Below are 15,766 nucleotides of genomic sequence, written 5' to 3' on the forward strand. Positions count from 1 at the left end.
AGCTACTTGGGAGGCTGAGGTGGTAGGACTCTTTGTGCCCTGGAGATCCAGGCTGCAGTGAACTATGATGGTGCCACTGCACTCCAACCTGGGCAATACAGCGAGATCTTGTGTCGAAAATAAAAATAAAGAATGAATAAATTCTAAAATATTTAGATGTTTAGATGATCATATACATTAGAAAATAAGTATTTTATCTGATTAAAAGATACATGTCTCTCCTTTAATCTCGATGGAAAAGTAAAGAATCAGACAGATATAAATATGTATTTTGTGTTTTTCTTTCATTGGTTAACAATAATTTTAAAATAAATTATAAAGATAATACAGACTGCTCTATTTCACAGCAGTTCTTGGGACCAAAAAGTGAGCAAAAAATAAAGGAAATACTACAGCGATTTTTCTTATATTCAAGTTCATAACTAATATGATTAAAAATAGTTAACATTTACTGAACCATTGCTCACATGTAAGGCACTGTTGCAAGATTTTTTAAAATAAAATTTAATCTTAACCATGAAATAAGAATGAGCTTTTCTTTCAGATGAGGAAACACTAAACTGTTAAATGTTGGCTTCGGGATTTAAACTTAGGTAGACTGGCTCCTGTTCTCACAAATCATGCATATAATTTTAGGAAAAGTTTTATCTCCCATATATTTAACATATTTCAGATTTCCTCCCTCTTTAAGACAGAATACACACCTAATTTTTTTCTCTGATTATTTTAGAGGTGTACATTACCATCTCTTTATAGTCACATTGCCTTAATGATCTTATAAGTGAGATAGATGCCATGGGTTTATTTGATCAATATATATGAATTACGCCTTTAGTGCCGAGTTTCCGGTTTTTTCATTCAAAAAAAAGACCGAAAGATAAATTATGCTGTAATTTGTTTCCTTGCACCATCTAGTGGATTTAAATGACAACTGCGGCATTGCTATAAACGATTCACTAGTCAATCATGTAAGTCAAATTTTCAAACACATCCCGAGAACTGTTCCTAAAATGTTTCCAATCACACCACAACAGTGCATATTATTAAATTTTTCCGTTTTTCAGAGGACATCAGTTAAGCATGGCTGCTGAATTAATTAGCGAATGTTTAAATTTACAAATAAAGTAACATAAAATAATATCCTCGCAATCTTTTAATAATCGGAGATAATGGAAGTCGTACACTACGTTCATTGCGTTCCTTTTCACAAACTAAAACGCTCTCAAAGCCGCAGCGCGCTGAGAGGCCCCACGAGTCTGCGCGGAACCACTGCGCAGGCGCTCTGAGGAGCGGAAGCGGGGAGGCGGGGCTAGGCTCGACAGGGGAGCGGAAGAGGCCCCGGCGGCTGGGTGAGGCGCTGAGACGGTTTGGCGGTGTTTCCTGGGCCAGGCGCAGCTAAAAGGCCCGCAACCCGGGATACGCCAAAACAAACAGAAGGACTTGGGATTCCGGAGCAGTCGCCCCTGTCGCTGCTGCTGCCGCCGCGGACACCACCGACCCCGCTGCCAGAGAACTGGGCTCTGAAAGGCGTCTAGGCCTAGGCGCGGCCCGTGGAGCCAGACGTGTTGCTGCCGTGAGTAAAACGAGCGCCCTCTTCGCAGTCGTTTACAGATTAAAATGGAGGAAATTTCGTTGGCCAATCTGGATACTAACAAGCTAGAGGCCATCGCTCAGGAGATTTACGTAGACCTGATAGAGGATTCTTGTTTGGGATTCTGCTTTGAGGTGCACCGGGCAGTCAAGTGCGGCTACTTCTACCTGGAGTTCGCAGAGACTGGTAGCGTGAAGGATTTTGGCATTCAGCCAGTGGAAGACAAAGGAGCGTGCCGCCTACCGCTTTGCTCCCTTCCCGGAGAACCTGGGAATGGGCCTGATCAGCAGCTGCAGCGCTCACCTCCGGAATTCCAGTAGCTGCAAAATGAGAGTCTGAAAGTGGCCAGGACAATAACATAGACTGGTCCTGTGGCTTGGAGGAGTAAGCTAAGTAGAAAAAAAGTAGAAAAATCAGACAAAAGTTCTAATTCCCCTTGAAGATATTAGCATTTAAAAACCCAAAGTGGATAATTTAGAAATCCTTTTTTTAAAGTGTATTACCTGGAGGAAGCTCTGAAGCCCTGGGCAGGAGGAGCTGCACAGCCTGCGGGCCAAGCAGTGCCTGTTGATCTCTAAACACACCAGGATGTGCGCAATATTCTGTAGTGCCCCCCAATGCACAGGTGAGCAGTTGTGTGCCCAGCATATAAAATTTTTGGTTCCTCAGCCTTTCTGTCTGCCTGATGTCAAGGGCTTCCTGGACAGTTTGGACATCACAGTTCGTCAGGCCGTAATCAGTGGCCTGCAGTGGGACTGCCCCTTTGATATCTGAACCTTTGATATGGGCTTCTCTGAGACAAGTAAATGTCAGGTGCAAGATCTGGATACTAACATTTTCAATTTGTGAAATCCAAGAAAAAGAAGTCTCAAGTTTGATAGGGAAGCTCTGTAGCCTTGACTCCAGCAAGAAGAAAAGGTCAAAACCACCTATTTCCCAAAAGTCCAGACTTTACAGTGATTCAGCTGACTTGAGGACAGCGCCTAGCATTTGGCTGAGCAGAGCCCTCTTCCTTGCCCTCCAACCTGGTGGCATAGGCTTGGCAAATGGACAACTTGGTTGTCCAGGCAGGCTGAGGATTCGATTATGATCCCCTGGGGAGGTAGCAGGGACCTCTGCAACTATGCACGATCTCTCAAACTTCAAGATTCATGTCTGGATGTGTTATGCTGTGGACATAAGTTTAGTAGGGCAGTCACTTCCTACTCTGAGTTACTGGTTACCTAGCCACTCCATGGGTATGACTTGGTCATTAAGCCAGTTCACTACCTGCCTCCCACCCTGGGGTCAGGACTGAACTATAGAAGAGCATCATGGCTGTGCAGGAGGCTATGGTTTGAAAACTGAGCCCAGAGGGCACTTTCAGCTGCCCCCAATAATGTGAATGGATTAGTGCTAGGAGCCAAGGAGCAGGACTGGATTATCTCATCTGACTGTGTGCAGAGTCCTGTTGAATGTCCCTGTTTCTTTGGTTGGGTAGTCAGAGCTCTGCTATGGTGAACATCCAGACTGTCACCACCTTCTCTCTGCCCCTCGAAAGGGGCAGTCCTTTCCACTTGGTCCCCTTTGGATCTTGACAAGAGGAGCAGTTCTTTTATTGTTAGATGTCAGAGAAAGACCTCCAGAATCTCCTGACTTTAGGGAATGGTATAGGGGAAGATGGGAAGTAAGAGCCACATATCAAACTACCCTCCACTTTATTCCCTGAGCGAGGGTTTATGAAGTATAAAGGGGTGGGAGCCCCGAGGTGAGCAGAACGGTGCTGCTTTATTTGAAATGTTTTCTTACCTCATTCTGTGCCCCAGTAGGGGGTCCAGCCTCATCTGTCTGGCTTGGCCCCGTGTTCCTCCTGTCCCTTGCTCCACTGCCTATCTGGTGCCCCAGGTGCTGCTTCCACTCCAGCTCTCACATTGACCAGTTTCAATTCAGCTCAATGCTCCTGCTTCTGAAGCCTGCCCAATTTCTTTTTTCTTGGCCTCTGTTTTTGTTTTTGTTTTTGTTTCTTTTTTCTTTCTTTCTTTTGTCTCTTGTTTTTGTAGAAGATTCAGAAAAGAATCTTTCTTATGGCTCCCTCTGTTGGGATTGGAATTGGAAGAGAACTTAATTTTTTGTATTTAAAATGCAGTATCATGCCTAAGCATTTCTCCTGTATAGGACTGCCTTGCTAGTGTGCCCTCTTGCTGTGTCTTACTTCATAAGGAGTTGTATCTTCCCACCTCCATTTCAATACTGGTTGTTAGGACCTAAGCAGAAGAGCAGTAAAGGCTGATTGACACACAGGGGGATGGAGTTGGTCCTTACCCGTTCTCTAACCCTTGCTGTGCATGTATCGGTCCTTATCCCAGAAGGTACTATTTAGACTGTGTAGACTGATGTAGATTGCATACTGTAGAGGATTAAGGAAACCATAGAGATTGGGCCTTGGAACTATTACTGCCTTCTCTTAGAGTTGTCCTGATCAGGCTTGGGGCCTAGTTACAGATTAGTCTTAAAGAGTCACAGTAACTTTAAAAAAAATCAAACCTTGCAAAAGCTAAAATAATTTGGAGATATCTTTGCCCTTGACTTGTAGATATCTAAGAGGATGAAGAAAGGAGAGTCTAAGTGAGACTCTGGCCTACTTCCTAACAATGTCTTGGAAGTGGGATGATAGTAAAGGAGAAAGGCCACGGTCCAATCCCTCTACCTTCAGATAGGGAACTCAAATCCTGAAATTACTATTTTCTTTCTGGCCTTTTCTCCTGGTTAGAGGAGGAAGTGGGAAGTAGTTTTGAGTAATACTTTGTTCATATTACTCTCTTTTTTTGTTTTTGTTTTTGTTTTTTTGTTTGTTTCTGGCCCCTCTACCAATAGGGCAATAGCCCCCTACCCTGGATGGGTATAAGGTGGGCTTGGTCCAACAGGTGCCCAGAGGGTACAGACTCCTTTCTGGGGAGAGAATGCTCCCTACCATATAGTTGACAGTGGTTAGGAACTCTCCCTTTCCCTACCTATCTTCCTTTTAACAACAGAATTCCTGTTTTTCCCTTCTTGATTAAGTGTATTGATCACCCTGCAATCCTATTATGTATCTGAGTGTGTGTGTGTGTGTATGTATGTGTTATGGGGGAAGGGGGGGTTCTTTAAAATTTCTGTGGTTTGTGGCTTTTTCTTCCATACATTAGTTCCCACCATCGCATGCCCAGGGACCACTGCCTGGCATTATCGCATGCTGGGATCATCGGGGGAGGGTAGTGAAGCTCACCACTGTCCTTTGTTTTGGAGATTCTTATTTTTGCATAAGTAGTCCATCCTATGCAGATAGCTGACTAACTGTATTCCCCATTCCCCTATGGCTGCTGATGTAAATAAACTGCATCTCCCCATTGGTAAACAGTAATAAACAAAATTTTAAAAAATGTCTATTTGGACTCTATATGCATCTTTTAAAACTGTATGTTTTCAGGCATCGACATAATAAGATAAATGTTGAATTAATTGCTATTGAACCTTAATACTTTCTCCCTAACAGGAGTTCTATCAGAATGGAGAAACTGTCCACCCTTGTTTCTCAATTTGGCCTGCAAATTTAACTGTCTGTATCATACAGTGAAAGAGTCAAACCATATACAATCATCCCTTTTCCATATGAGGTAAGAAGGTGTTAAAGTAAGTCCAGTGCTGTCACTAAAAGCCCACTGTGAAAGATAGTTCCATTTGAATTGAACTCAATATATCCTAGTATGTACATTTTACCATCAATTTAAGCTAATATCCTTGCTCTCAAAAGGTAAGTGATTCACAACAGACGATGGTTCTGCCTTTGTAATTTTTTTCTCAATACTTAAAAAAAATTTACCTCAACAATTTAGATCTTTCATTTTTAATATTAATTCTGAGGTTTTTCATCCCATTCCTAACCCACAGTTTGAGCACTTTCCCTAGAAACTACTTAGTGATCCTGTGTCCTAATAAGTCTCTTGCTAAGTGTTCTAATTTATTAAAGTTTCATATTGGAAATAATATTGAGATTAATAAAAATTTCAGAAATGGGTCCAGAGAAGAATCTTTGACTCAATAGGATACCTCAGGGAAGCTTATAGATGTGTAACATGGTATTGAGTCTCTAGGAGCACTCAATGTACTTGTCACTGTCCAGTTTAAATAGACCAGGGCCAACGTGGTGATTTGGGAAAACTTAAAAATTTGACGTGTAAAACCCATGATGCAACCATAACAAGAGAAATTCTTCAAATGAAATTTCACCAAGATTATTTTGCCTTAAGTAAGATTTCTACTACTTTTATTAAAATTCACTGTCGGGATCTACTATCAATTAGTTTTCAAATGCATCTGCAGCAAATATTTTTGGTTCCTATTTTGTAGGTTTGGAGTTTAATATATTTAGTACTAAGCTAATTAGTTTTCTAAAAAGATAATTGCAAGACCCATGCTTTACCAAATACTTGACAATGGGACTTTGAAGGTTATTATGTTTTCTAATTAGTATGATCTTTAAAGAAAAAAAAAAAAAAACACAGCGCATACCTTTTAACTACCCATGTTTAACTTCCTAGATTTAGCATTTTAACTACAGCATGTAGCATCAGGTCAAGAACCTGATAAATGATTGCTTGATGTTGACAAAGACAAAATGAAGTATGCTGAAGTAACTAAAAATTCAGGAAGAACTTTCTTTGCACACATTAATAAGTAAAATTGCCTTAAGACCTATCTGAAGTGTTGTAAAGTTTTTCTTATAATTTTTTAAAAGAGTTTTATGAATAAACCATTTATGTGCTAAAAGCACAATAGTTACTAAATTTATTTTCATGTTGGTATTTAATTATGGTTAACGAATTGCCAGTTTTCAAGTCAGCAAGAGATAATATCAGATTTCAGAAGTTTTTCTCTGCTGTGAAGGATTATGAGCTCTCTGATTTTCATTTATTTTCCAAAAGATGCCCATAATGTTGCTTTGGAGGACAGCATTAGAAGTGATGTTCCTATTCAAAAAGGTTTTGTGGATAAACCTTAAACTCTTGAGATTTTTTTGTTTGTATTTTTCCATTTTTGAAAACATTTTCAATCGTATATTTCTTGAGACTCATTGGAAATATGTGAACCAAAAAGTAAATACTAAATTGATTTTAGAGATGAAAAAAATATCTTCAGCAGCAGTGACTTGCCGATAGTTCCAAATGCAAAAATTTGCAAGTGGTGGAAGCAAAAGTAGAATGCTGGTGTTGTGACTCCTAGGTCAGTGGTCTCTGTTAAAGCAGTGGAATAATAACTAATTAAAAACAAAACAGAATGAAAAATCCATGATTCTTATGAACAACCTTAGGGCAATGAATTTGAAAACAGAAAAAAGGGAAGTCTATTTTAAAATAGAACTCAAAAGTAACTCAAGGAATTGTAAATTTTTAAAGTAAATTAATACATCTATAACTTTTAAAACACCACACAATTAGAAATTATAGACAATACAGCAAATGAAACAATGACAAAAACATAGGCAAAATAATATCAAAATAGATTCTTTTCATTTGGATGTTAGCAAACCAACTCCTTTAAAATAACAAAAGTAAACGTCAACAAGTCAGGTTAATCACAGGATGGCAAGATTTCAGCTCAAAATCATCACATTATCATTAGAGAAAATCCATGTGAAAATTTGAATTGATACTGAAAAATAGTTTGAAAAAATTCAATATGAATTATTGCCTTAAAAAAAGACATCAACAATATAGAAACAAAAGTTCAAGAACTTATACACACTGCAAAAGGGCATGTACCAAAAATCTACACCGATTGCCATGCTTAATAATGAATACTTGGAAGCACTCCCTTTAAAAGCAGGAATGGAAGAAACAAAATTTTTACTGTTCTAAGATGATAGTTACATGAACAATTTTATAGAATCTAGAAACAGTTGTTCTCAGGTGACATCTACATCTACATGGATAATTTTATAGAATCTACAAACATACGATTGAAAGTAGTGAGAAAATTTAGCAAAGTTGCTGGATATAAGATCAATATCTAAAATCAGAATACCAACATTTAAAAAGTGTTATTAAATTTAGATTGTAATTCAACAAGTTATAACGGTCCTATGAAATAATATCACAAGAAATGTGTAAGATTTTATAAAGAAAATAATATTTTCTAATATGTTGGGAAAATCCCAAGTAAACGGAGAGGATGTTCACTTAGAGAAAATGCAATCAGTATTGCTCCAAATACGTGAATTAGAAGCAATCTGTATTACAATCCAAATAGATGTGCTCATGGAACTTGACAAATTAATTTTAAGATTTATGTGAACCACCAGATGCTAGAATAGACAAGATCTTTTTGACAAATGTATATTGTAGTTTCGGTGCAGAAACAATGGAATGGAATAGAGTTTAGAATTGGAAACACATAGATTACACGTTTATGTCTTCTTGATGTGTGATTAAATTTGTATTATAATCAGTGGAATATAAACCAATATATTGTTCTGGAATAGATTATCCATGAATAAAACTGTGCTTAGATGCAAAATTCCCAAATGGATTAAAGATTTAATGTGTAAAAGTAAAATGTCAAAACTTTCTAGAAAAATATAGGAGGATATGTTCATAATTGTGTGTAAGGGTAAAATTTCTTAAAAGTACAAAACAGAGAAAAGATAGATGTATTGGACCATAAGAAAAACAGAACTTTCTGTTCATTAAATCATATTGGTTTGAAAGAAACAAACCAATAACCCAGTGTGCTAGTTGTTTAGTTCTTATAACTGATAAAAGATTATTAACAAAATAGTTGTACAATTGCCAAGTGTACAAAGTAAAAGAACAACTCATTCTTACAAAAAGAAATATGAATGGCTAAAAAGTTGTAAAAGTTTACTTAGGTTCAAAAAAATGCAAACTAAAAGCAAAATACCAATTTACCCTACTCAGTATGATTAACTTTTTTTAAATGGTGATGACATCAACTCTGAAAGGCATATGGAGCAATTAAAACACATAAAGTGCTAGTGGTCTGTAAATTGGTTAAAAAAGAATTTAGAAATATCTACTGTGGTTGAAGACAAAAGTAACCAATACCTCAATGTTTCCACCTGTTGCAGCATTATATGTAATAGGAAAAAATTCAAAGCAATATACCCACCTGAAATATATATAGTCACTATACAGAAGTGAGAGTAAACCAGAGCTGTAAAAATAAAATAGTAGAACATATTTTACTTTGCCCCATTTCATTTGATGTTTAACAATAGGCAAGTCAACGCTATGTATTTAAATAATTGTGTATATGTAATAAACACTATACCAAAAATATTGGATCAGACTTCCACTTTCATATTTATGGTCGTGTAGATAGCAGACTAATTGATATAGGACGTCTGTATGCTAAATAAACTGCGGTAAAGATACTCTTAAATGCATTACTATCTTCCCAAAGAAGTAAAGGAAATACTCAGAATACCCATGGCTGTCTTCTAACGCACACACACCCCAAAGATACAAATGAAAACAGAAAAGGAAAGTGCACCGGGAAAAATATAGATACCGTATGGGAATGGGGGATTAGGTTCTGATCATCACAAATTGAAACTGTAAATATAAGACGCCTGAAATAAGGTTTATATCTTTGGTGAAAGGATGGGCAGAGTAAAACTAGATCGATTGATAAGTGATTGATTAATGAGTGGATAGATAAGAGAAACCTTCCTTACTTTAGAGAGGACAGATGAGAAAGAAAGACTCTGCTATTGCCTGAGGTGAAATGAATTGACTAAAGTAATAACAGTCATGCCATTATCATCAACATTTACTTTGGGAATGTGCACCCATACACTTGGTTTCACATAGCTACCCTACCCTGCCAGTCAGAGAAACTTTGACCTGAGAATTACATAATGTATTGAAAATGATACTGTACCTCTTGGCTACCTGACAAAATTTTGTTCCTTTAGCATTTTCACAAAACATAAGTTTGCAATAAAAGAAGCATCTCTTTCTTTAAAGATTTCATTTATATCCGTCATACTTTGTATCTTATAAGTCTGTTTACAAGAAAGGAATTCTAGCTCTACAGTTTGTTCTTTCTGCTGACTCTACATAATTAGAACTTTCTTATAGAGTTATTAAATATAGAATATGGCCATAAATGAAATATGTACGTTAATAGATGGAATTTTAAACATGAGCAAAGAACAGGAGAAAATAATGCAGTTTTAAAAATGAAAGTAATAGAAATAAAAATGAAAAGAATGTATGCCAAAAAAATTTAACCTCGTTGTATAGGTAAAATATCAGTTTAATCAAGCTGGGAAAAGAAGAAATGAATCAGAATGAAGCAGTTCATGCACAGCAGAGTAGTTGTGTTGCCTCCTTGTCTCCCAGTGATAAACCTACATGCCATTTTTTAAATAAAATAGATAATCAAAAAGTGAAAGTGCAGCAAAGAAAAAAGTGATAACACTTGAATTGCAATTGAATGTAATTGGAAAATGACTGATCTTCGGAATGGTGACACAACATTCTGGATGCCCAAGATATACAGCCAGAAGAACTCAGTCAATGAGAAAATTGGTCGTAATGAAAAAAGACGTTTCAGAAGAAATAAAGCTGTCAATAAACAACATTAGGTGTTACGTCAGATATTTCAAGATACTGAAAGTGCACAGGGTAAGTTCTGGCTGAGCGCGGTGGCTCACACCTGTAATCTCGGCACTTTGGGAGGTCAAGTCAGATGGATCATTTGAGGTCAGGAGTTTAAGACCAGCCTGGCCAATGTACCACGTACAAAATACAATGTAAAAATACAAAAATTAGCCAGGCATGGTGGTGTGTGCCTGTAATCCCAGTTGCTTGGGAGGCTGAGGCAGGAGAATCACTTGAACCTGGGAGATGGAGGTTGCAGTGAGCTGGGATTGCACCACTGCACTCCAGCCTGAGCGACAGAGTGAGACTCAGTCTAAAAAAAAAAAAAAAAGTATGCTGACAGAATTCTAGATTCCTGTCCCCTGGTTATTCAACCAAATAGTAATCTGCTGTGAAAGGATTTTGCAGATGTAATTAAAGTCTCAAGTCAGTTGACCTTAATATATGGTGATTATGCAGGTGGCCTTGACCCAATCACATGAGCACTTCAAAATCAAAGTTTTCTTCATCTAGTAGTGGAAGAAGACACTTTTTTAAGTGTGAGAAAGATTCAATGAACCGTTGCTTTCTTTGAAGATGGACTGGGCCACGTGAGAGGAATGTGGGTGCATCTAGGAACTGATAGTGGCCTCCAGTTTACAGATAGTGAAGAAATAGGGATGTCAGACCTAAGGCAATAATAGGTTGTGGATTGAATTCTGCAAAACAAACAAACAAACAAACAAAACCCTGAATGAGCTTGGAAGCAAATTGTTTGCCAGAGCATTCAGATAAGAGCCCAAACAAGCTAACACTTCATTGTCAACCTTATAAGACCCTTAGCACAAAACTCAGCCTAGCAGACTGTGACTTTAGAACTAGAGAACTGTGAGAAAATAAAGGAAGGTTGTTTTAAGAAGCTAAGTTTGTGATGTCATTATGCAACAATAAAAACCTAATACAGTCATAAGCTGATTCGGATTTAGGACTATGACAATTCACCACGGCACAGAAAAGATGCTTGTTCTGTGTCTTGATTTACATCTGAGAATATGAGAAGGAGGCTAGCAACGTTCAAACTATTGTGTGTGTGTGTGTGTGTGTGTGTGTGTGTGTGTGTGTGTGTGACAGAGTTTAGCTCTGTCACCCAGGCTGGAGTGAAGTGGCGTGATCCCAGCTTACTAGCTTACTGCAACCTCCATCTCCCGGGTTCAAGTGATTCCGGTCAGTTCAAACTATTATTGATAAATTTTGTACAAATAAAATACATTTATTCTCAATGTTTCTAATGTTGAAAATCACAGTGTATGTAAATGCGGCTTTTATTTTTCTTTTATTTCCCCTTACATTCATCACGTTTATCATGTTTATTAATAAGAAAATTTTCAATATTGCAACAGTATTATTTTTGTTGCAATATTGTCACCAAATGATCTTAATTATTCCTGTTTATTATTAACATTGCTTTGCACAATTTTGGTTTGCATGGTCATTTTTATAGTCCTCCACACCGTGCAAAACTAGGGTTGACTATATCACTATTATTTATTTTCTTAAATATTTCAAGAGATATTAATACTGTATCTCTTCTGTTGAATTAATTCCAAGTTAAAAAAAAAATAGCAGTGAAGTAAACACTATTTTGCAGTGATAACTTGGGAGGTTTAGCTTAAAACTCAAAACATATGAGTCCCCCAGATAGCACTGACAGAAGAAGAAAAATAAGGAAAGCAGTTTGTAGCAAAAGGAAAGAAGAATATAGACTAAATAGGGCATATTTAACCAAGAATCAAGAAGAGGAGAACGGTAGTACGGTATCTGATTAATGAAAAATCTAAGTGAATTACATGAATGAGAAAAAATACAAAGTATAAGAAGAAGGAAAAAGTTTGTAGGTATTGTACTCAAATATATGCATTCTAATCTTTATCCTTTAATTTATTCTTAGAGTGAATTTGGGAAAGTAAGTTATTTTTTATGAATTTCAACTTTATAAAATGGAGACAGCAATGTACTTCAGTGTTACATGACCTACTACATGTAAGTTTAATCTAGTTGGGGTAATAAGTGGTGATAAAATAAGGCTTTTTTGAGAAGATGGTATTTAAACTGAGAACTGAAGGATGACTTGCCTAGACAAAATTTGTCAGAGTACATGGAGAGTGAATTGGGGTGGTATGTAAGAGAGGGATGGAGGTGAGGAAAAGGATTTAAAGCTAGTATGTTAGAGATAACCACTTAAATTGAAATTTTAAAGCTCTGGAGAAATGATCATGCATCTTGGATATTTAAAAACTCTCAGTTTTTAACATAAATTCATATGTCTTCTCCATCCCTATCAGGAGGTTTCAGGATGCTGTTTAATGGAATTGTCAATAGATGGTGATATTTATAATTGGCATAAACTCCTTACTAGGATCTTGTCAGGTAAGTAGATAGGTCGTTATTAGGAATATAATTCCAAAGGGCCTAAAAAGGCAATCTCTCATTAATACAAAAACACTTTATACCTGCCGGGTTAATCTTAATTTTCAAGATGAAGTGCTGTCTTAAAGACACAGTGACCTCCCCACTTTTAATGTGCATTTATTTCCTAAATTTACTCTTCCACTTCATTCTCCTCAGTCTCCCAGCTCTCACCATTTTCAGACACACACATATACACACACACATGCATGCACAACACAGACATGCACACAGGAACGACATATAACTTTAAATCAAGCCCTGAGGTCCTCTCAGTTCAGAGTAAGGTTAGCTAATCTGCTTTTGCTCTTGCTGCTGTATGATTATTATAGTTCAAGGATTTACTTGCACTCTAGCCACTTTTGCAGTTTGAAGGTGGATTAGTGTTGCCCTCTTAAGTACTTCTTTTACAGCTAAACTTGCTTTTTGAATTTAAACTGCTTGTGTTATTTCTGCTTGATAATGGATTCAACTATGATTCAAAAATTGATTTAGATTTTGTATAATAGATTGGAAATAACAAGCTTAGTCTTGATTTTACAACAAACTGTGTGACTTCAATCAGATAACTTCATCTCTTTGGGCCAAGATTTCTTATTGATAACAGATAAGCTTGAATAAAACAATGTCTTAATTCCATTCAACACTCTATGAGTCTATGAGCTAAAAAGTTGGACAATCACTGCCAAAACCATCATATTCCCAAGGCTAGCTTACCATATAAATACACAGATTTTATTATAGTTAGATTATTTTTATATTGTTCTAGGACTTTGCTTCAGACCTCTTATGACCTCTTTGATTAGAAATATATCTTTCTAAACAAGGATGTTATCTTTGTTTCAGATTTATGTATCCAAGGGCAAGCTAGATATCTCCAATTATAGGTATCACAGGAAACTCACATCTCGTATTATGCAAAACTGAAGCCTGGAGAGCCTATGCCCCGGTGAATTTTATTCATTCTAAATGTTGAGAACTGCTCTCCTAGGGAGAAAGCAAAAAATAACTTTATGTTAATCCTGTCAGTCCCCAGTAAGACATTCCTACGATGTTAGAGACCTAGGACAATTGGTTTTCTTTTCTGGCAGAGTTCCTATACATGTAAACTGTTTGACTTAAAAATGTATTACAAAATTAATAGAACATGTGATAAATAGTGATTTATTGATAAATATTTAAAATAACAGAGAAAGGCTAATGTCATCTTTCTTTATTGCTCAATTGGTGCATGAGGATTTCATATCATTAAGGAATATTGATCCTTATTTGGTCCAGGAATCATTGCTTCCTGTTCTTTATTGCAAATGTACTATTACCTGTTAATTTCATATCTCTCACTGCAAGAAAAAGGTAGCATGCTATTTTTACTCAAAATGACATTGCTTTTTGGACTCTTGTTCATATTGAAATAATATAAATGTCTTGCCTCTGCGATTTCCTAATACCCTTGATTTAATGCTGATTACATTATTCATGATGTGGAATCATCTGCCATACAACTATGAACATTCTATTCCAATGGCTATCTCAAAGTTTGTTAATATGTTTTGTTGGCTATGATCACCAGTGTTAAGTTTTACCTATGATATACAGTGAAATTTGTGCAATAATTTAGATGTATGGATATATTAAATTTACCAAAAGGAAATTTATATAGTGTAAATATAGAACAACACATCTTCCAGTAGCATTGGAAGAGTTCTCAAATTTTTCAGGCCATAGCCTCTAAATTCCTAGAGTGTAATATTTTTCAATGTTCACCAAATCATACCTACCACTCCAACCCATGAGTAGGGTGGATAGGTGAGGGGGCCCTCAGTAGAGAGAAAGCAGCAGTCTTGTTCATACAAGGAGGATCCATTCCACGTACTGTAAGGCTGAAGATCATGCCAAGAGAACATAAGGCCACCACATAAATTGGAGACAAAAGAGAACAACTCTCAGAATTGCCATTAGGATTATAGAGTTATAGCTTTAAAAGCCCCTGGAGAAGATATATGCAACCATCACTGGAGAACTGCCTGACTTGCTGAAGGAATTTGGGGTAAGCAGCCGGGTTGCCAGCAAGAGGAGCAACAGTGGATGCTACAAGGTTAGAAACTACTGCTGCTACCCCTGCCATGTTCTGGTGGTAAAGAAAAGAGACAGCCCTATAACTGGAACAGACACCAAGATGGACAAGAGCCAATACATAGCTCTCACATACTTGGTTCGAGTCCAAGTGTTGGCATTGGACCAATGGTAGGCTAGAACCCTGAACTTGCCATGCCCATGAGTGACCGTCACATCAAATCAGTATGACAGTACCTTTCTGGCTGCATAATCTTGTATAATCCAAATAAAACAAAAATTCTACTCTGGGTAGCAGGAACTGAGGTCAGACCACAAGTACTGAGCACCTTAAGACATACCCAATGTAGAGGGTTCTGATGGTTAATTTTATATGTAAGCTTCAGTAGGCAAAAGGATGTTCAGATAGCCAGTACAACATTACTTCTGAGTGTGTCTATGAGGGTGTGTCCTTAAGAGATTAAAATCACTAGACTAAGTAAAGAAGATCCACCCTTACCAATGTTGACAGGCCTCATGCAATCCTTTGAGTGTCCAGATAGAACAGAAAGGTGGAAGAAAGGTGAATTTTGTTTTCTTGAACTTGGATTCCTGCCCTCAGACAACCTGTCCTCAGATTCAGTGTTGCTGGTTCTTGGGCCTTTGGACTCTGAAACTTACATGATTGGCTTCCTGATTCTCAGGCCTTTATCCTTCATTTTCTAGCCAGAAGCTATACCATCAACTCCCTTGATTCTCAGACCTTCGGACTTGGACTGAATTATATCATCAGCTTTCCTGGCTTTCTAGCTTGCAGAGAGCATATTGTGGAACTTCTTTGCCTCTATAATCATATGAGCAAATTTCCATTATAAATCTCTTACATATCTGTATGTATCCTATTAATTCTTTTTATCTGGAAAACCTGACTAATGCAAGGGTCAAAGATCATACTGCAAGGATCTGGTCCAGGATGGTACTGCCACCCTTGACTACACCTAGGTATTGCAGAGGGCTTAGAACATTTTGAAGAAAG

The 15,766-nt window shown here is 37.2% G+C and overlaps 1 protein-coding gene across 1 annotated transcript; it reads left to right on the top strand.

Moving 5' to 3' along the window:
* The first annotated feature begins 1,311 nt into the window (after nucleotides 1-1,311).
* On the top strand, nucleotides 1,312-4,993 carry ATXN7L3B (ataxin 7 like 3B). The gene has a single exon (XM_015431210.4). It carries the CDS (start codon nucleotides 1,618-1,620, stop codon nucleotides 1,909-1,911), a length of 294 nt encoding a protein of 97 aa, XP_015286696.1. The 5' UTR covers nucleotides 1,312-1,617; the 3' UTR covers nucleotides 1,912-4,993.
* Nucleotides 4,994-15,766: the final 10,773 nt, after the last annotated feature.

Source organism: Macaca fascicularis, chromosome 11 (assembly GCF_037993035.2).
Source record: "Macaca fascicularis isolate 582-1 chromosome 11, T2T-MFA8v1.1".
In the NCBI taxonomy this organism is placed as follows: domain Eukaryota; kingdom Metazoa; phylum Chordata; class Mammalia; order Primates; family Cercopithecidae; genus Macaca; species Macaca fascicularis.

What these genes read in the sequence shown, in the direction of transcription:
- ATXN7L3B (XM_015431210.4), top strand. Translation starts at nt 1,618, where the DNA reads ATGGAGGAAATTTCGTTGGCCAATCTGGATACTAACAAGCTAGAGGCC.